The sequence below is a fragment of the Rana temporaria genome, chromosome 2 (assembly GCF_905171775.1).
Source record: "Rana temporaria chromosome 2, aRanTem1.1, whole genome shotgun sequence".
In the NCBI taxonomy this organism is placed as follows: domain Eukaryota; kingdom Metazoa; phylum Chordata; class Amphibia; order Anura; family Ranidae; genus Rana; species Rana temporaria.
The window spans coordinates 258,020,663-258,043,038 of NC_053490.1; the positions used below are offsets into that span (position 1 = coordinate 258,020,663).

Genomic DNA, 22,376 nt, shown 5'->3' on the forward strand with positions numbered 1-22,376 from the left:
CCATAAACCATAATGTGCATAAGCCATAAACTTCTAATTACCTTGAAATCATTCTTAATTAGGTATTTGATGTCCTGCAGATTGATCGTTCTTTGTTTAGGCCTGGCCTGTAGACCTGTACATGTAATTGTATCAAAAGGCTTAAAGAGCCTTGGATCAGCTTCCAAGTAACGACCTGAAACCATTGCATGCTTAATAGCTGGGGCATCCAGTCCATCCCATGGAAGACAGTCTACAGAGAAAATAAGGTTTGGGTTAATCACCTCAATTTTACAATGATTAATTATAGCGTTTAATAGAGACTTCCAGAGATTTAGGAGCAAAAATAAGCCCTTTAGGTGATTTCAACAGATATATTTACTTATTGATATATAACTGCACTGGAGGATGACTTGTCAATTCAGTTCAGCTGCTGCAACTTTGCTTTCAGAGTTCTTTTCTTCTTTCCTTTTTTAAAGCGGAGTTCCACCCTATTTTTCAACTTATCTGCATTCGTTTTTACACTGCCCCCTTAAATACATTTGGGATGGTTTTTTTTTTGTCTTTTAAAAACTCACGGTTTTCTTGGTGTGAGTCTCTTTCCCCCGCCGCGGCGGAATGGCCTCCCTGCCGCATCTAGCGCTGCTATGCCTCCTGGGAGATGTGTGTCATCAATCCCAGGAGGCTGGGCTGAAGATCGCAGCCGTAGTTGAACATCTCGGGGGGCGGGAGGGCAGTGCCGCCCATAGAGGTGGTGTCCTTCCTCTTCTCCCTCTCTAACTCCTCCCCCGTCCTAGCACCGCCCCCGTCCTCCCCCCTCCACCACCCGCCCGCCTGCCGTCTGTCTCCGGTGCACGGAGATACAGATCATCAGACAGACAGAGCGGATCTCTGTCTGATAGATCTGTATCTGAGAGCACAGCTCGTAGTACAGCCCCGCCTCCCTGTACATTGAAACATCGCTCTACACCAGTGGTTCTCAACCTTCTAGTGCCGTGACCCCTTGATAAAATTTCCCAAGTTGTGGGGACCCACAGCAGTAAAATTATTTTTGTAGCATGGGTTGTCAGCACCCAAGGGAAGACCAGTAATTTGCACCCCTAACCCACAGATACTTAGCGCTCCGAGTCCCTTCCACTCGTACGGTATTAAAACCCCTTATGGTACTTACTGTCTCTGGAGCAGTGACACCTATGCCAAAATCAGGAGATAGGGTCTCCTCCAGCCCCTCCCACTATCTGACATCTAGTCTCTGCCCCCCAGTCACGCCGTGAACTGAATGGGTGGCTACGTTGAGGCTGAGTGGGCCACCGCAAGCTCCAGGGACAGCCCTGTTGGGTAGCCATGAAAAGGCTGGGAGAGCGGTGTGGGATTCAGGAACAGCCCAGGATTCTGTGACCCCTGGCAAATCATCATTTGACCCCCGAGGGGGTCCCGACCCCCAGGTTGAGAACCACTGCTCTACACGGTCTGTTACAATTCTAGTGCAGGGAGGCGGGGCTGTACTACGATCACTGTACTCACATACAGATCTACACAGACAGAGATCCGCTCTGTATGCCTGATCATCTGTACCTCCCCCACTCTGCACTAAAAATGTTGTCACCGCACCAATGTCACCGCACTAATGTCACCGCACCAATGTCACCGCACCAATGTCACCGCACCAATGTCACCGCACCAATGTCACCGCACCAATGTCACCGCACTAATGTCACCGCACTAATGTCACCGCACTGATGTCACCGCACTGATGTCACCGCACTGATGTCTCCGCACTAATGTCTCCGCACTAATGTCTCCGCACTAATGTCTCCGCACTTATTCCACCGCACTGATGTCACCGCACCAATGTCACCGCACCAATGTCACCGCACCAATGTCACCGCACCGATGTCACCGCACCGATGTCACCGCACTGATGGGCACTAATGTTGTCACCGCACTGATGGGCACTAATGTTGTCACCGCACTGATGGGCACTAATAATGTCGTCACCGCACTGATGGGCACTAATAATGTGGTCAGTGCACTGATGGGCACTAATAATGTTGTCAGTGCACTGATGGGCACTAATAATGTTGTCACCGCACTGATGGGCACTAATAATGTTGTCACCGCACTGATGGGCACTAATAATGTTGTCACCGCACTGATGGGCACTAATGTTGTCACCGCACTGATGGGCACTAATAATGTTGTCACCGCACTGATGGGCACTAATAATGTTGTCACCGCACTGATGGGCACTAATAATGTTGTCACACTTGTGGGCACTGATAATCTGCACTGGTGTACCCTGACATTTGGGTCTGGTTGTGGTTCTGGGGCCGATGCGGGGGGCCGGGGCCGATGCGGGGAGCTGTGCCGGGGCCGACATGGGGTGCTGTGCCGGGGATGATGCGGTGGGCTGGGGCCGATGCGGGGTGCCGGGGCGGATGCGGGGTGCTGTGCCGGAGACGATGCGGTGGGCAATGTTATGGTGGCAATGTGCTGTGCTGGGGGAAGAAGGAAACAGGAGGAGCTCAGCACAGGGATGGTGGGAACCCCTCATAATGGGCACAGCGGGTGTACAGACCCGGGAACTCAGCACAGGGATGGTGGGAACCCCTCATAATGGGCACAGCGGGTGTACAGACCCGGGAACTCAGCACAGGGATGGTGGGAACCCCTCATAATGGGCACAGTGGGTGTGCAGACCCGGGAACTCAGCACAGGGATTGTGGGAACCCCTCATAATGGGGCACAGGGATGGTGGGAACCCCTCATAATGGGGCACAGCGGGTGTACAGACCCGGGAACTCAGCACAGGGATGGTGGGAACCCCTCATAATGGGCACAGCGGGTGTGCAGACCCGGGAACTCAGCACAGGGATTGTGGGAACCCCTCATAATGGGGCACAGCGGGTGTACAGACCCGGGAACTCAGCACAGGGATGGTGGGAACCCCTCATAATGGGCACAGCGGGTGTACAGACCCGGGAACTCAGCACAGGGATGGTGGGAAGCCCTCATAATGGGCACAGCGGGTGTACAGACCCGGGAACTGAGTGCAGGGATGGTGGGAATCCCTCATGAAGGGTTCCCACCATCCCTGTTCTGTGCTGACTTCCTGTGGCTGTACTCCTGCTGTGCTCATTATGAGCGTACAAATCCGAATTGAGTTTCGGGCACAAAATACGAAATAACGGCTAATGCGAAACGGAACTAAACAAAATGAATTTATTGACAGTGCACATGTCTGGTATATGTATACACACCACATATATAACAAGAGATATAGATCATCTTGTTATGTAGATATATCTGCACAGGAACAAATTATTTCGTATATTTACTGGTTCCTGGAAGGAGGAGGGGAGGAGAGGTTTGCATAGATAAGGGGCGGTAACTTCCTCTGACACTCCCGTTGCTATTGAAATCTGATCTGAAACCATTACACTGCTTGGACAGCACTGAGCATGTGCGAGGCTGAAATCCAGGAAGTCATACAGTCTGGCTTCATGATGCCCACACTTAAGATGGCCCCAGTCAATTTCTGTTTTATAAAGTGTCTAAATGCTGTAACAACCTAACAAAACGGACCTTAGTTTACAGACTAACTGTAGTAGAATACATTAAGCTTGTGTATTACAGGGGTTTTCATATTTAAAAAGCTTTTATTTTTAAAATTGTGGCCGGAACTCCGCTTTAAGGACCATTAGCCTAGGTTCACATTTTGCACAGGAATCACACAATATTTCTGTGCAAATCACATACAATGTTTGTGCGGTGCGATTTGAGCCATTGATTTTGTATGGCTCAAATCGCACAACATCTACACCAAAATGGTGCAGGACCTTTTTTTGCTGCAACGGAATTGGATTACATGGGTGTTCACACACATACGATCTGTTTCAGGCAATTGCACCACAGTTTGCAAGCTGTTTCGGATTGTCGTTAATTTAACACCGGCACCCGCAGCAGATTGCATGAACACCGTGCAATTTCAATGCGATGTGGGAAATGCACAGTATTCAATGCATTTCCCTTATATATGTGAACTGAGGCTTAGGCCCCTTTCACAATGGAGCGGGAGCCGCGCTGGTGGTATAGCGCCGCTAGAAATAGCGGCACTATACTGCCAGGATTGTTGTGGGAATCGGCCGCTAGTGGTGCGGTATTAACCCCCGCTAGCGGCCGATAAAGAGTTAATACCGCCCGCAATGCACCTCTGCAGAGGCGCATTGCGGGCGGTATTGCCGCAGCTTCCCATTGTTTTAAATGGGAAGGAGCGGTATACATACCGCTCCTCTCACCGCTCCAAAGATGCTGCTGACAGGAGTTTTATTTCTCTCCCACCAGCGCATCGCCTCAGTGTGAGGAGTTATTCAGGCGGTATAGCAGTGCTATTTTTAGCGCTGTACCGCCTGAAAAACTCCTCAGTGTGAAAGGGGTCTTAGGCTGCATTCACTCTTGTGCGGCTTGATAGTCACGCAATTTCAATTTTGACTTTGGAATGCAACTTTGATGCGACTTTTACAATTTCTGGCAATCAAGTTGCATCAAAGTAGTGCAGTAACCTTTTCAAAGTCGATGCAACTTTAAGTCACATAGGTTTAAAGGGGTTTCACTGAAGTCAATGGGCTGCGACTTGCCATGCCACTTTGTGTCCAGAGTCGCATGACAAGTCGCACAAGTGTGAACAGAGCCTTAATGTTTCAACCTAATTTGATATTTGCCTATTTTATCAAGATCCTTCTATATGTCACTGTTCTAAATTTGAATAATTCTTCATAACTTTGTAGCAGCAACATGCTTACTATAATTAATATATGATAACACTTTAACCCCTTCCCACCGAGCATCCACTTATGGCCTTATGGAAGTGGGTCTTTATCTTTGAAGCAGCATATATTAACTACTGTTTGTGCTGAGAGCGTGCTCCACAGCGCACTTACAGCACAGAGACTGAGCTGTCACAGACAGCTCTGGGTCTCATACTAATTATTGGGAACAGGGAGGACTAGTTCCAGATCACCTGATTGCTGTCATAGCCTGTGATTGGCTATCACAGTGATCCATTACTGTCTAGCCCACTCCTGTGTTTGTTTTCTCTTCTTGATTGGAGAAAAAGATACATAATAAAACAGATAAAATGGCTAGATCGGGGTTTGATCTAGGTCAGTGTCAAAGTTCAGGATCAGTTTACTTTAACCACTTAAGCCCCGGACCTTTAGGCAGCTAAATGCCCAGGCCAGGTTTTGCGATTCTGCAAAATTGGCGTCCTTTTTTCCCCACAAATAGAGCTTTCTTTTGGTGGTATTTGATCACCTCTGCGGTTTTTATTTTTTGCGCTATAAACAAAAATAGAGCGACAATTTTGAAAAAAATTCAATATTTTTTACTTTTTGCTATAATAAATATCCCCCAAAAACATATATAAATTTTTTTTCCCTCAGTTTAGGCCGATACGTATTCTTCTACCTATTTTTGGTAAAAGAAATCGCAATAGGCGTTTATCGATTGGTTTGCGCAAAATTTATAGCGTTTACAAAATAGGGGATAGTTTTATTGCATTTTTATTAATTATTTGTTTTTTTACTACTAATGGCGGCGATCAGCAATTTTTTTTCGTGACTGCGCCATTATGGCGGACACTTCGGACAATTTTGACACATTTTTGGGACCATTGTCATTTTCATAGCAAAAAATGCATTTAAATTGCATTGTTTATTGTGAAAATGACAGTTGCAGTTTGGGAGTTAACCACAGGGGGCGCTGTAGGAGTTAGTGTTCACTTAGTGTGTGTTTACAACTGTAGGGGGGTGTGGCTGTAGGACTGACATCATTGATCGAGTCTCCCTATATAAGGGATCACTCGATCGATGCAGCGCCATAGTGAAGCACGGGGAAGCCTTGTTTACATACGGCTCTCCCCGTTCTTCAGCTCCGGGGAGCGATCGCGACGGAGCGGCTATAAACGAATAGCCGCGCAGTCGTCCCGGATCGCTCCCCACGGTAATCCGACCGCCGCATGTAGCGGGGGGGGGGGTGTCCCGATCGGACCCCCCACCCGCTAGAAGGCAAGGACGTACCTGTACGCCCATTTGCCTGTACGTGCCATTCTGTGGACGTACATATACATGCGGTGGTCGGGAAGTGGTTAAATAGGATTAAAAAAATAAAATAAAAAAAACATTATTTAATTTAGTATCAGTGTCAGTGTGTTTTAGATAGGATGAAAAAAAAATGCACACTCTTGTTTCTGGGCCATACTACATGTGCAAACATCAGATAAAAGACACGTATGTGGAACGATGGTGGTCGTCAAGAGTAGGAGAATTTGTTTTAGGTTGTTCTTTGGTAGTAGGCCATAGCAATATAGCAATAGCAAGAAATATTTAGCTACTCTTTAAAAAAAAAAAAATCTTTACTATTTTGAGCCAGTTTTTCTTTGATAAAAAAACCTCAACAGATATTCATTACTATTTACCACCAGATGACAGCCCAATTTATTCTGAAAAAAAAGAGGTGTAATTAGTCATTAAAGGGTTAAACTATTAAGCTTCATTCAAAAAAGTGAGACATTTTTTACTGTAGGCCTTAGCATCTCAAAGATCAATTAATTCACCAGCTTACGTACAAGTCTTACTACACACTACTACACTAGACATTTCCCACCCAGGAGTATAATCAGCAACGCCACAACACTTCCGTTTTCTGCATGCTAAAGTAATGCTCTCTCATTTCAACAATTCATTTGTCTTTTACCAATAAAAGCTGAATTTTTAAAAACGGTACTACACTATCTTGGGACCCCTTCCTTCTTTTTTCCTGTATATGGGATAAACACTGAGAGCACCACCAGGACCACAGCAGGACATGCCTTTGCCAGAGTGCTGCACAGTGGCATACACTGTGAATGCTGCAAACCCCAAGAGGGGGAACAAATCTGGTGAGGAGCACAGATTGGAGTGGATCACTGTGTGAAGCATAGAACTAGACGTTCACAACAGCATGAAGCACTTTTAAAAAAAAACAAATTTATTTATAATTAATTGCACTTAATTATTTTTGTCTTTGTCATTTCTCACACCTTTGGAGTGGATATCACTAGTCTTTGTAGCACAAGGATTTTATTAAGGTGCACTATTTTATTACATTTTTTTTGGATCACTTGGAACTGCGTTTTTATTGCAGCTGCTCAAGCAATTTAATTAATCTATTTTCACTTAATCGCATTGCTATTTACATACACATTTTGGATATCACCAGCATTTTCCTTTACTTTCCGTACTATGATTTCAAAATTAGGTTTTATTAAAATGCACCAATTTACCTGTATTTGATTGTACGTCACTGCGTTTTTCACTATTAAGTACAGGCGCCTGTAACACTATTTACCACATCAGCACTGCACTTTAAGAGCTAGCGCCATTCCTACTTCCATCCTCTCTCAAATAATTATCTCACCTAGGTAAAATAAATCAGGTAGGGGCAGCTGCTCAAATTAATTAATTAAGGGCGTAAAAACCTTATACTCACTCACAGGCAATATTTGGTCCTATTGCGCAGATTCATTTTCCACATTCAGCAAGACCAATTGCCGCTAGTTTAGCCTGCAGGAAAAATCAATCAAATCTCCACTGCCAGCCAAATTATTTATGCAGTCACTGTTCATTTAGTTTTTTTTCCACCTAGCTCAGATGCTTTTTAATCTACGTTTGTTGAGGCAGGTGGTGCTTGCAGGGCCTTCCATGGCTTAAACTTCATACAATTCAATATTAATCGCCTAAAATTTGAGCCGTCTAGACTCGGGATGTTCAGCTGTATGCTACCAGGTTGAGAGATAATAAAATGTTGTACTTACCTGTTAAACTTTCCTGCATGACTGCACAAAAGCTGTACAGATCAGACTTCATAGTCACACTGTTTCGTAAAATTATTTCTGGAGATGACCAGCGATACAGCTGATCAGGAATAGGGAAACACGCAACCTCATTGTGTGTTCTGCCATCATTGCTGGTGGGTAAAAAATTTAATTTTCATGTTATCATATTACAAACAAAATCATATATACAGTATATATTCTAGATAGATAGATAGATAGATAGATAGATAGATAGATAGATAGATAGATAGATAGATAGATAGATAGATAGATAGGAGAAAATCCATGATAGTAGTTCTATAGCACCTCCAGCGATTTACTTAATAGTTTGCAAAATCCACAAACTTCGCACGTGACAGTTTCATTCAGTATGTACAACAGTTTTGAATGGCTCACTGGTTCTTACTCAAGTAACACATGTATGAAACTGGAAGCAGTGTCTCCCCGCAGGGATGTAATCCCAAGGGAGGGGGCGAGCACGCTGACTAACCCCCAGTCAGAACAGCTCGGACAATGGGGGCAAGCTTACTGAGGAGAAACAGGTGAGAAATTCAGACAAAGAAAAAAACATTTAGAAGGGAAATAGAAGGAAAAAAGGTAAGTGAACCAACAATGCACTAGCTTAAAAGGAACCTATTTAGAAAAAAAAAAAAAAAAACCTTTACAACCCCTTTAAGCCTCGTACACACGATCGGATTTCCATCGGAAAAAAATTGTGGAATTTTGTGAGAAGAGTATTGACCGTGAACTTGTTCTGCATACAGACGGCAGAACTTTTCCAGCCAACATACACAAAACTATGTGGTGTTTCTGCTCTTTAGCGCCACCCTTTGGGCAACTTCTGCTAATGTCTTATGGTTAGCATTGGTTCGGAGCATGCGTGTTTGTACTTTGGATTTTAGTCCAACAGACTTGTGTAGACACGATCGAATATTAAAGACGGAACACATTTGTTGTGTGTAGAAATATTCAGCGCCAAATACTAATAAATAAAATAAGATTTAAAGCTGCTCCTCAGTGGCAAAAATTATTTGCAATTAGTGAAAGTGAGTATAGGGGGCGCTCAGCTACAGGTAGATAACTCGCAAATACCCCCTATAGTTGTACAAATTATATATAATTAAAAAATATCAAAAATAATTAAATTAAATATAGACAAAAATAGATGACAGTGTCTCTTGATAGATAGTCCCAATCTGTGCATTACAGTGAATCGGATGTTAAAATGTTCTTATCAACTGTATTCTTGTTTAAGTGATAACTTTTCGCCACCAAACATTAAAATCTTCTTTCACCCAAAACGTGCTCAAACATATGGATGCGCTTACCAGAAATATCTGACTTCTTTAATGAAAAAGAGAGTCAGGTTAAGGCTTTAGCAGGATTGTGCCTGCACACATGCTGACAGGAATATTGCTTTTGTGAACCTCATTCTCAGCGTCCCAAGTAGGATATATAAAAGACCAGAGAAAAAGCCAATAGTGTAATACTGTTTATTTATAAAAGTATAAGAAAAAAAGGAGCCAAGTGGCCTCTTACTTTAAAAGTGCCCCCGACACTGGGGCTGCAAATATGTCACCGCTCGTAGCGGTTTCACTTTGTGCGGCTGAGTCTGCTTCCACCTCTGTGGTGGACGTACAGGTCGCCGGGTGCTGCTAGCTCCTCTGGTCGGAGAGGACGTCAGGCTGTCATGTGACCAGGTACCGCCGCCGATGTACGTTTCGTTGGTTAACGTCTTCAGGGGGCTTTTTCTTATACTTTTATAAACAGTATTACACTATTGGCTTTTTCTCCGGTCTTTTATATATCCTACTTGGGACGCTGAGAATGAGGTTCACAAAAGCAATATTCCTGTCAGCATGTGTGCAGGCACAATCCTGCTAAAGCCTTATCTGACTCTCTTTTTCATTAAAGAAGTCAGATATTTCTGGTAAGCGCATCCATATGTTTGAGCACGTTTTGGGTGAAAGAAGATTTTAATGTTTGGTGGCGTAAAGTTATCACTTAAACAAGAATACAGTTGATAAGAAGATTTTAACATCAGATTCACTGTAATGCACAGATTGGGACTATCTATCAAGAGACACTAAAAAGGCACTGCATTGTGTTGAAGCAGTATTGTCATCTATTTTTGTCTATATCTAATTTCATTATTGATATCTTTAATTATATATAATTTGTACAACTATAGGGGGTATTTGCGAGTTATCTACCTGTAGCTGGGAATACATTTGTTATCGGAAAATTTGAGAGCATGCGATCCCACATTTGTCGTCGGAAATTCCGACAACAATTGTCCGATGGAGTGTACAAACGGTCAGATTATCCGACAAAAAAACTGCCATCACACAATTGTTGTCGGAAAATCTGATCGTGTGTATGGGCCCTTTAGACCCCTTTTCACACTGCAGCACTGTTCAGTTAGTGTTGAATCGCTTTAGCTGTGTTTTTAGTGGCGCTTTTTGTTCGCTAGCGGGGCATCCCGTTTTGCAGCGCTTTGGAAGCACTGCCCAATGGGCAGCGCAATGGGCAGGGGCATTTTGGAAGCAATAAATAGAGCACTCCCAAGCTGCCCCAAAGATCCTGCTTGTAAGTGCACCGCCCCAGTGTGAAGCACACACTGCACAGAATGGGAGGCAGTTTTCAGGGGCTTTTTTGAGGCTATATCAAGAGCTGAAATGCATGAAAACTGTCTCAGTGTGAAAGGGGTCTTACACCTTCCATTTGTCATTGAGACTCCATCACATTTTTAGCCAACAAAAACGCATTTTAAGCAGGAGGCAGCAGATGAGTGCTCAACCAAGAAATTTGCAGTCTCCCCCCAACACTCGATGAGTGGAAAAACTAGATGTACAATAAACTTCATATAGTAAAGCATATTTAGGCTGCTTTCACACTGAGGCGCTTTAGAGGTGCTATAGCCCTAAAAATAGCACCTACATAGCGCCTGTAAAGAGGCTCACCTCTCACTCCAATGTGAAAGCCAGAGTGCTTTCACACTGGAGCGGTGCGCAGGCAGGACTCCAAAAAAAGTCTTGCAAGCCATATCTTTGAGGCACTGTAGGAGGGGTGTATACATCAATGGGCAGCGCCGACAAAGCACGATGCAGTGGACGCTTTTAACCCTTTTTCGGGTTAAAAGTGCCCTGCTATCGGCCGAAAAGCTCTGCAAAAATTACGATAAATTGTGACTAGTTTTACCGCTGACGCCTCCAACAACCCAGTGTGAAAGTAGCCTTATAGTAATAGAAATTTTATTATTTTACATAACATGGGGTTCATGGCTTACTACTCCTAGCATGTCCTCTCTGGATTTAAGAACTATCTCCAAGAGATAGAAGGGGGGCTATTTCTCGCTATTTCTCTGTTTAGGGGACATGGATGTTGTAAAATCTAGATTCTTGCATAGCAAATAGGGGGAACCCCTACTAGAATATTTGTAGCTGAGTGTTGACGGCTGGTGCCAACTGACGCACCACCAGGAAAGTGCTAACCCATCAAAAAGGACAAACACAGGGCACTGGGGTAAATAGGATACAACAAAAAACAGTATATAGTGGAATCTTAGCACAGTGTGCCACCTAGTGGAGGCTGAGGTAATCTTTAATGATGTATAAGCAGAAGCCAGTTCCATCTGTAGGGAAGAGAGGGGAGACAAAAAGTACAAAAAAGTTCCTGTAAACTGAAAGTTAGTGTAATGGTCGGCCAAACACCAAACGACTCCCCAGCAATAGTGGGGGTAGAGTCCTTGCAGTACCATTCTTTGGTACAATTGCAGCCCAGAGGGCAGAGAGCTGGAATAAGATAACTTCTCTACTTGCATAAACTCACAATGAACAGCACTGTGTTTTCGGGGCTGTAGTACAGTTAGTACAGTTGGGTGAAAGCCCAGTGCGTAGGGAAAACAAAACTGTCACAAACCTTCCCTGTCAGTCAACTATATTGCAGTAAGGGACCTGCAAAAGCAAAGGCTAATGTGAGGGACATTGCGCTGCTCCAATGGAGGATGCTGTGCCAGGATCTGTTCCTCTCTGTCAAGCCAGTTAATCGCTGCAGTGGGATTATCAAAGAAATAGCAATTGCCATTGGCAAGGACCTTCAGCTTTGCCGGGCATAACATGAAATATTGGACATTGAGAGCCCGCAGGATACTTTGGCATTATCAACTTTGAGGATTCCAGCCGACCTGGCCTTGGATATTGAGGTTCTAGTAATTTAGGAAGATGGACACCATACAGCTGGACTTGGGGATCCTACGGAGAGACCTGGATGGTATACAGGAGCGGCTTGGAGAGACAGAGCGGCGGGTGGGAGACTCGGAGGACTCCATCTGGGATCATCGTGCATCCATCCATACCCTTCAGCTGTGGGCCCAGTTTTCCTCGCATTTTGTTGTTGAGGGCCCATAGGATGCCACCGTGCCGTGTCCCGCCTGGAGCTCCCCTGCGTACTTTCATTTTCCGTTTACTTAACTTCCGGGACAGGGATCTGGCGCTTCGGGAGCCCCAGAAGGTGGAGGAACTATGGTATGAAAATGCATGTCTGATGTTTCCTGACTACTCCGTGGACACACAGCGGCTCTGCAGAACCTTCGACCATGTTAAAGCCCAGCTCCGCACCAAGGAATTGAAATATAGCATGCTGTTCCCGGCTCGGCTACGGGTCATTGATGGGGAGTCTACCAGATGCTTCTCACTGGCTGAACACCCTGCCTCAAGTTTGGTAACTGTATGTAGTACTCACCATTTTTCTGCTTGCACTTGAATGTTGCTCCCTGTACTCTTTACCATCCGTGTTATGGGGCAGGACTGTGCCTCTCTGTTGCCTTGTTAACTTGGCCCTGGACTACTATCCTGACTGGGCCCCCCTCTCCTCCTGAAGGACCCAGGGGGGTTGCTGTTAGATGTGGGACTTTGCCTTGCCTTGTGCTGTACCCTGCCTCTGGTGTTCTTCTTGAGGATCATCTGCTCTCCGCTGGATTGAAATCCTGGCTATTTTGGGTACATGTACCAAGGGGGGTTCTGGCATAGTGGGGCCGGGTTGGTGCTGGTTCTTGGGGGGGGGGGGGGTTCGGGGAGCATGTGGGTCAGTTCATGGCCTCCCGGGATCTTGTCGTTTCTGGGTAATGTTGGTTGTAACGTTTAAGTTTGTGCCCCCTGGCTTCGCCTGGGTGTTATGTATTCTTTTTCTTTTTATTATTTGTCTTTATATAGCAAGATGCATGTAGATCCCCTGATATCCGATCACTCTCCGTGGGTCTGGGGTGGTCTCCTCCCCGGAATGCACTACTGAGACGGTTGTTTGATATCCTTGGCCTTTCGGGCTGTGTCATGATCCGTGTCATGACTCTGGTCACCTGCTGGTGGCACTGTTCCCTCCAGTAACAGGGGTGCAGTTCTGGTGGCCACCAGCAGGTGTCTCCCTATGTATATTTGCACAGGTATTTAAGCCCGCCCTAAACTGGAGTTCAGGGCTTCAGTATTTTGCTTGTCAGCCTGTTCCCTGCCTGACCTGTTAGCTGCCCTGGACCCTGTCGCTTATTGACCCCGGCTTGTATTTTTGGACTTTGCTGCTCTCTCCTATCCTTGACCCCTGGCTTGGACCTCGGACTTGCTTATGTCTTATCCCTGCATTACCTGCTTAGTGGTTTTTGGTTGCTGTGTCACGCTTCCTTTCTTTGATTGTTTTTCACGTGTGCTTTAACTTTAATAAAACATATTTTCCACTATCTTGGTGCCTGTTTCCGTTAGTGCAGCCCATTGACCTGCACCCAGTACTCGGATGCCTGCGTGGGCATCCCCTGACAGGCTGGATGCCTTGCCAGTTGTCCCCATAGAAGAACTTCCTACGGTTTAATGGGTTTGGTTTGGGGTGCACTCCGTCTTTTTCTCCAGGCGTGCGGGGTGGGGGGGGGGGGTTGGGATGTTCAGTTTGTTTTGTTTCTGTTTTGGTTCCAATTTTTTTCTTTCCCTGAGTCACCGTTTCTTATGCCAGGCTAATGTTTGCAGTGAGACGCCTTGGTCACCTGCTTGGACCTGCGCTGGAAGCGTGGGCCGGGTGTCCAATGCGCTTGCAGTGTTTGCATCCATGTGGCCGGATGGGTACCCTCCCTTGCATTGGCTCCACTATTACCCTCCTACCAGTCATATTATGATGATATTCCTATGGCTCCCATTAAGATACTCTTGTGGAATATCCGCGGGTTCAATGACAAAATAAAAAGATCCCTGGTCATGGCCTACCTCAAGAAGTATTCTCCCCATATATGTCTACTCAAGGAGAAGCAGTGGGTGGGTCACTCCTACCATGCCACATATTCGAGCTATGCTAGGGGGGTCAGCATACTAGTACATAAGTCTCTATCATATACTATTCTGGATGTTAGAACTGACCCTGAGGGTAAATATGTGCTATTGCATGCCGTAGGGGACACCGTGAAAAGGATATTTCTGGGCATTTACATACCGCCACCGGCCACGATATCTCTCCTGAAGTCCCTGATCCCTCTTCTGGCCACGTACCCCACAGACAATCTCATCATTGTAGGTGATTTTAATATGGTCCCGAACCCGTCTCTGGATAGGTTGACCTCTGATACTAACAATGACTCTCCCCTGCAACGTTGGGCTTCCTTGTATGGTCTCACGGACATATGGCGTTTGAAGTATCCAAATGTCAAGGCTTAGGCCCTGTACACACGACCGAGAAAGTCGACGGGCGAAACACATCGTTTTCCCTATCAAGTTCCTTGTTCGGCTGTCAAAAAACTCGTCGAGCCAAATTTTCCCATTGCCCAATGAGAAAATAGAGAACATGCTCTCTTTTTGGCTCGACGAGTTTCCCGACGGGTTTCTCGGCGAAACGTGTACACACGACCGGTTTTCTCGGCAGAATACGTCTCCCATCGAGTTTCTTGCTGGATTCTGCTGAGAAAACCGGTCGTGTGTACGGGGCCTCACACGTGTCATTCCACCTCCGGGGGAATACCATCCACTCCCGGGGATGGTTCAGAATAGACTTGGTTTATGTCAGTGGGGGGTTGCTCCCACGGGTTTGTGAGGTACAAATACTCCCTAGGGGTATCTCGAACCATGCCCCCGTGCTCTTTTGGTCTAAGGGCCCAGACACCTCCGTCGGAGAGACTGTGGCGACTTTCTCGCTACTGGATCTCCGATGAGATAATTACATCTGAGATTTCTCGATGCATCTCTGAGTTCTGGGTGACTAATGCGGGATCCACGGCTGTGGGCAATAGGTGGGATGCATTCAAGGCTTACACTCGGGGGTGCTACCAGTCCTCTATCTCACGGTCGAGGCGCGATGCTACTATCTGTCTGGAGTAGGCTGAGGCCAAAGCTCAGGATTTGGAATCTCAGTATGTCACTACCCAAAATCCGGTCACGTACTTGGATATGCAGGCGGCCTATCGTGAGGTTATGCTCCTCCGTGTGGCTAAGGTGGGTAAATAGCAATTGGCCCAGCGCATCTTTGAGCAGGGGGAAAAAACAGGGCGCCTCTTGGCCTGGTTGGCCAAGGAGCAGCAACCTATTGCTACCATTGCCCGAGTCCAGAACGCTAGTGGGTCGATAGAGGTGGATCCAGTGGCCATAAATGCATGCTTTGCCTCCTACTATGAGGCTTTGTACTCGTCTAATGTGGCTTACACGGAGGAGGACTTGGTCTCCTTTCTGGGGCAGTTGATCTTCCCAACCCTTAGTGATGAGGCTAGTGATTATCTAGACAGTGGAATAACTCTTGAGGAGGTGCAACAGGCCCTGGGGGACCTGCAGGTGGGGAAAACGCCGGGAGTGGATGGTCTTCCCTTTGGAATTTTATAAGCAATACGGGGAGCTACTGACACCCAGGCTCCATGCTATGATGGTCGCAACCTTGAGAGATGGCAACCTCCCTCCCTCCATGGCTGAGGCTGTCATTGTGGTGATCCCCAAGCCGGGTAAGGACTCTGAGCTCTGTGCCTCCTACAGGCCCATTTCTCTCTTAAACGCGGATGCTAAAGTCCTTACTAAGGTTCTGGCTAGACGACTCAATACTGTCATCCTTACTTTGGTACATGAAGACCAGACCGTCTTCATGCCCGGTAAGGGCATGGATATAAACCTCCGTAGGTTGTATACGGTGTTGGGTGCACAAGGTTCCCTGGCCGAGTCCGACGCTGTGGCCTCCCTCGATGCCGAAAAGGCATTCGATCCGGTAGAGTGGAATTACCTGTGGGAGGTCCTGCGGCGATTCGGCTTTGGTCCCAGGTTTATATCGTGGGTGCAGGCCCTGTACAGGTCACCCACTGCTAGGGTCCGCACGGGTTCAATCCTGTCCCCGCGCTTTCACCTCTATAGGGGCACTAGGCAGGGCTGTCCTTTTTCCCCTGCCCTTTTTGCTCTGGCCATTGAGCCTATGGCGATTCTTCTTCGATCTTCCCCGGCGGTTTCCGGTATCCCTATAAGCCCGGTCCAAGAAAACATTTCTCTTTATGCGGATGACACTCTGCTATACTTGCGCAACACCGCTGATTCCCTCTGGGCGGCCCTGGCACTTATTGATACGTTCGGCAGATTTTCTGGCGTATGTATTAACTGGGGGAAGTCTGTCATTTTTGCTCTACATCCCTCCGAGGCGTCGATTTCGGCGGATACCCCCCTGCGACGGGTTTCACAGTTCCGGTACCTGGGAGTGGAGATCCACAGGGACCTGAAGCAGTTCATTCCCCTTAACCTGACTCCGGTCTTGTCGCTCCTGACTCAGAGGTGTACTGCTTGGAAGACACTGCCCCTTACCCTGGTCGGTTGGGTTAATCTGGTCAAGATGACCGCCCTGCCGAAATTTTTGTATATTTTTAGACAGACCCCCGTGCCTATTCCGAATGCGTTTTTTAGGAAATTAGATAGCCTACTTACCTCCTTTATCTGGAATGGGGGTACCCCTAGGATTGCCAGGTCCACCCTGCAGCTGCCGATCACCCTCGGTGGATTGGCCTTGCCCTGTTTCCAGAAGTACTATTGGGCTGCGGTCCTTGTTATGCTCAGATGGTGGTTATCGGAGGAGCCAGCTAACCCAGCAGCTACTCTTGAAGCTGCGCTGCTCGGTTCCTACTCTGAGCTGCGTAATCTTATGCACCGAGGACCCAGGTCTAATCCTAATATTACCCCCTGGATGAGGACTACCCTGAAGGTGTGGGAGGTTGTTCGGTTAAGGTTCAGAAGCCTAATGGCTGGTCTCCACATACTCCGTTGTGGGGGAACCCGTGGCTGCCGCACTTTCACTCTATCCCTGATCCTGTTCTGTGGGTCTGATTTGAGGTTAAAGGGTTTGTAAAGTAAATTTATTTTTTATCTTAATAGCTTCCTTTACCTTAATGCAGTGCTGTTTTCATGTCCTCATTGTTCGTTTTTGCTTTCAAAATGCTGTAATTCTTCTCTGATCTCCACACTTCCCGGTTGTCTGTTTCCTGATGACCACAGTACTGGGAGCTTTCTCTCTGTGGTCACTAATCAAGTGTGATTACTGTGTGTCTAAAACCCCACAGCACCAATCAGTTTCGTTTTCCAAACCATCACTGCCCTGTACATGCAAAAACGAAACTAGAAACTGCAGGTACATTATATGATTGATTTTTATCTATTTTTAATCATTTTTAAAAGGAATCAGTTAACTATTATGTCTCTATACCCTGTAAACAGTCATTTCAGTAAAAGATTCCTTTACAACTCTGCCCTGTACTCTCTTTTGGTGGATTTAGACACCTCCAAGGTCTCTCAGCTGTTTTCGGTTTGGCATGATGACTGGGAGGGGATTCAGCAATACCTCGCCCTGGTGGTTTCTGCCAGGGATAGGTTTCTTCAGGTCAAATTTTTACATAGAGCTTACTTCTCCCCCCCAACGCCTGGCTAGAATATACCCGCAATGAAGCACCGTCTGCCCCCGATGTGGTGGGGAGGAGGGATCCTTTTTTCATGTTGTCTGGTCCTGTCCTGTGATACAATCTTTCTGGCAGGGGGTAGTGACTGTCATTAGATCTGTCAGCAAGGTACACTTGACCTGTGACCCTTTGCCGCTGCTTTTGGGGATAGTTGATACACTGAATGGTACTCACTCCAAGAAGCTCTTTATTTTTTTTGCCGCCTTCTATGCTAGGAAGGCAATCCTGATACGGTGGAAGGAGCCCCCCCCCCCCCCTCAGTACAGCAGTGGAAAGCTTTAATCAATGGGGCCCTTCCTCTGTATAAACTCACATATCTGGGTCGTAATTGCCCCGGGAAGTTTGATAAGGTCTGGGCGGCATGGGTGCATGAGGAGCAATTGGATCTGGCCTAGGTGGATGGGGTGTCAGGAGTGCCTAGCTGTCCTTTTTTAGTAATAAGGTTGACTGATGTGGGAGCCATGTGGGGATTCTCTAGGGTGCAGCTCTGGCCATGACTCACCCTGTGTTGGGTGCTGTGAGGCTTGCCTCCCCCCCGCCCCCCTTCCTCCACCCTCTGTCTTGCACCCCTTGGTGCAGCGGTGGGGGTCTCCCCTTTTTCCCTGGCATGGGAACTCATCCCCGCCTCTTCTACCACCTATCTGGTACTTGTATGGTTCCCAATCCACATATTCCCTGTAGCGGGGGTTTATGGTACCCTCCAGTACTACAATCCAATTGACTCCTGATTTGAACTCTATGCTTTTGTACCACTGGTTTATTGTCTTCTTGAGATTTTATTTTTGAATGGATGCTCATCTCATTGTATTGTATGTATGAGAATTTATGTACTCACTGCTATTGTTATCATTGCTCTATGTTTTACCATTGCCTGGTGACTGTCCTTTGCTTTTTTTGTTTTACATTAAAAAAAAAAACTTTTTGTTAAAAAAAATAAAATAATAATCTGTGGTAGATGAGCTGCAGGATGAAACAACAGCTAGAATGTCTCTAAGCGTGGACTCAGGGTCAGCTTTCACTTGCTGTGACTCAGCAGCCATATTGGAAGCATGGGGTAGAGTACTCACATGTGAGGCCAGTGCTTCTGCCAGTAGCTGGGAAATCCCATCCAGAGATCCCAATCTTATCCTCCAGGTGCACCTCTGCAGGGTCAGGTAAGCGGAGTAGAGGGGATCCTTGTATCCCACATTTTTTTGAAGGGGCGCTGTGCAGCTTCCTTTGCCGAGCAGGGTGGTAGGCCTCCATCATAGCCGGGGAGGTCAGGTGGAACCTGGGGCCCTGAGCCGCGTTGTGACATGACTATGTAATTAAACCCAGTGACTAAACCCAGGATGGAAAATCAGACCCTGTGATAGGATATCTCCCTTGTGTGAAAGTGCCTTGGCCATGAACAATATGCTTGAGGGCTAAAAAGGAAGGTCCAGATTTCCAAAGTCTCCTTAGCCTTTTCATTTGCAGGAGAAATATGTTCTTACCTCCTGTCAGATTCTCATTCAGCAAAACTAGGAACAGACAGTCAACCACAGAAGGCATCTCAGTGAGTTGATCTGCTGACCGACACTAGAGCCATAACACGCATTGAAGGATAAACACCAGAACAGACAAACAAGATTAACTGTCCCAAATCCAGAGCCATTTCACAAACATATTTAAGGCCCAGAACCAGTTGATCTGCCAACTCAACCTATGCTAAAGAAACGTGCTCCAATGCCAAAACTTGCAGTACAAATGACACTAAAACCAGTGGAACCCCGTCCAGAACCCTAAACACTAATACCACTTGATTAAGCATTTAGCCACATTCAGCCACAGCCTGCCATAGACTTTGACAGGCTGCCTGAAATAAAGCTGGAAGCTGCACTTGTTCCTCTTCTGGGCGTACTAAAGCTCTGAGAGGGAAACAATGAAGCTAGGTGGTCCTGTTTGCAAGGGACATTAAACAGTAGTTAGCATTTTGTGTGAAAAGCCACTCTCCTACATAATATAAACTCTTCCATCCCAGAGATGAAGGAATCAACTCCAAGTGGACCCAAAGCCTCATATAAGGAGACTAAGGATGTGAGCAAAGCTTGTAGGTCGGGAAAATTTGCAAGCAAGGCAAAGTAAATCACATTAGATATCCCACAATTGGCACAAATAGGGAAAGAAGCCTCTGTTCCCGAGTACTCAGTTGCCTGCTAACTGGCCCTATGTGATCCGTCATATACTCTATGCACTGTGCTAACAGAAAACGCAAGATTGTGTACAGACAGGATGAGGCCCTCAGCAGATGTAAACTTACTGCCCCCAGACAAAGCATGCACCTGCTGTGTCCATGGCAAAGCATGCCATGCATAATAGGAAATCAAAGAAATTGCTGCAGCCGTGTCAGACTTTGACAGCCAAAGAACCACCCACCATCCACTTCAACACTTATCTGCACCATAGGGTGGAAGAGAACCATGCTAAGGGCAGAAGCCCAAAACAAAGACAGCGGTTGGAGACACCGCCACAATCCACACAGGCTGCAACTGCACAGCAGGGATGAGGATTATTGAGGGACAAAATGTATCTGATTTTGCTGGGGAGCTTTAAACTACATGCACTCGCAAGTTGCACTAGGGAGACTACCAGGATCTATATATCTGACCTGTCCCCCAGCCAGCAGCTTGACTGTAGAAAATAATAATTGACAGGAACAAAAACGAAGTCCTAACAAACTCATTGGTGCTAGGCTAAAAAAAAAAAAGTCTGTTTCAGATGGGAGATTTTACTGCCAGCAGGGGCAGTCATGGGCTGTGTTTTTGGTTTGTACTGATTGTCCTACTCCTGCACATGGCTCTGTAACCTATCAGTCAACATCTTAAAGACTCGCCATTCAGCTGTGCCATTCAATGAACAGAAGAGAAATTAAAATCTCTCTGATCATAGTAAATAATATTGCTTGCTTCAGTGTGACTGCCTAACATTGGAGATATGGATTAACTAGGCTTACTTATATGCACTGAAGGCAGTTATCGAAATACCCTTATAAAACACTGCATACACAGATGAAATGAAGGCAGTCTAAATATATCACAAAGTTGCAAGTATTATATTACCTTTGTATCATGTATTCAAAGTGGCTTATCTTTGCCTGCCCTGCAGATACAACCTGTATGGCATGCGAGGAAAAGGAGCAGTGAACAAAACCACGCCAGTGAAGGAACATGAGGGCATCAATTGCTTGAAGTAGTAGGTTCAATATAGTTTCCATTGGCAATATTGGGCACTCTGAGCGCTGGAATTTTATAAAACATAGTTAAGTCTCTGTATTGCACAAACTACTTTTTTTAAGACAAGTTACAGCGATCAAAATGCAACTTAAATGTACAGTTTGTCCATATAAGAGTTTTCAATGGATACACCCGAAAAAACAACAAACAATATCAATCACTCACAGTATATATGTGATAAGAGTCCACAATTATATTAGCGAAGTGGTAGCTAAAAAGACACTGGTGATCTGTTGTAAGAACAAAAATCCAAAGTAAAAGTCTTATGGGTCACAGTACTTTGCTTTGTAGAACAGATTCCTTGGGACGTCCACTGGGCAGAGGTGATTATATGGTTGTGGAATGGATGGATGGATGAAAGGATCAAGAAAACATGGACTGGAGGTTGTTAGAATCTGCAGCTACTCCGCAGATCAGATCAGGGAAGGATCCACAGCAGTATGCAGGAGAAACAAATTTGCCAGAGCACAGGATTATTAAAAATGTGCAACATTTTATTATTATAACATATCCACATCTACATGTAAAAAAAGAAGTGTAGCTTGAACACAGGGAAATATTGTGTAACAGATGGGAGGCAAACAGCCGCTAAAGGAAATAGCAACTGATACACCATGAAGCAGGACCAGCCAGAGCTAGCAACAAACAGCAGAGTTTAAGGCTGTCCTTCACATTCATGGCCAGCACTGAGAGCAAGACGTGGGCGAGCACTACGTGTTTCAGGGGTCCTGCCCCCTTAATTAAGTCTTGATAAAGGGTAGGGGCCCATGAAACGCGTAGTGCCTGCCCACTTCTTGCGCTGGTGCTGGCAATGAACATGCAGCATGGCCACAGATGCCGCCATGTGTTGCTAGTTCTGGTGGGTCGGGCATCATGGTGTATCAGTTGCTATTCCCTTTAGCAGCTGTCTGACTTCCATCTGTTACACAATATCTCCCCCTACATCCAAGCAACACTTCTGTTTACATGCAAGTGTGGATATGTTTAATAAACGTTTTTAGTAATCCTGTGCTCTGGCAATTTTATTTCTTATGGATACACCCTTCCTATTTGTTACCTTAAAGTAGAACTATAGGCAAACATGTTTTTTCAAGTTATACTAAATTGCTGTGCTTAGTGTTAACGGATCTACAGTAATATACAAATTATAAATAAAGTGTCAATACTATAAATTGAATAGAAATACCACTGCAAATCACTTGCACTGTGATTACTGTCATGTATAACAAAGCATTAATATTGCAAGGTGATTATAACACAATCATAATAAAGGCCTCTGGTGCTCAAAGTCCAAAAAGTTCCCAAAAGTAAAAAAATTATTCAGTGTGGAAAAACA

General features: G+C 45.9%; 1 protein-coding gene across 5 annotated transcripts in view; it reads right to left on the reverse strand.

Annotated features, from left to right (window-relative positions):
- Positions 1 to 22,376, reverse strand: part of TEX14 (testis expressed 14, intercellular bridge forming factor) — a 639,745-nt gene that overhangs the window by 330,186 nt on the left and 287,183 nt on the right. For all 5 annotated transcript variants that reach the window (XM_040336821.1, XM_040336817.1, XM_040336820.1 and 2 more), the window contains exons 10-12: positions 20,867 to 21,045; positions 7,832 to 7,983; positions 42 to 232 (exon numbers count right to left, since the gene is read on the reverse strand). In XM_040336821.1, coding sequence (XP_040192755.1) covers positions 42 to 232; positions 7,832 to 7,983; positions 20,867 to 21,045 — 522 coding nt within the window. The remainder of the gene's footprint in view (positions 1 to 41; positions 233 to 7,831; positions 7,984 to 20,866; positions 21,046 to 22,376) is intronic.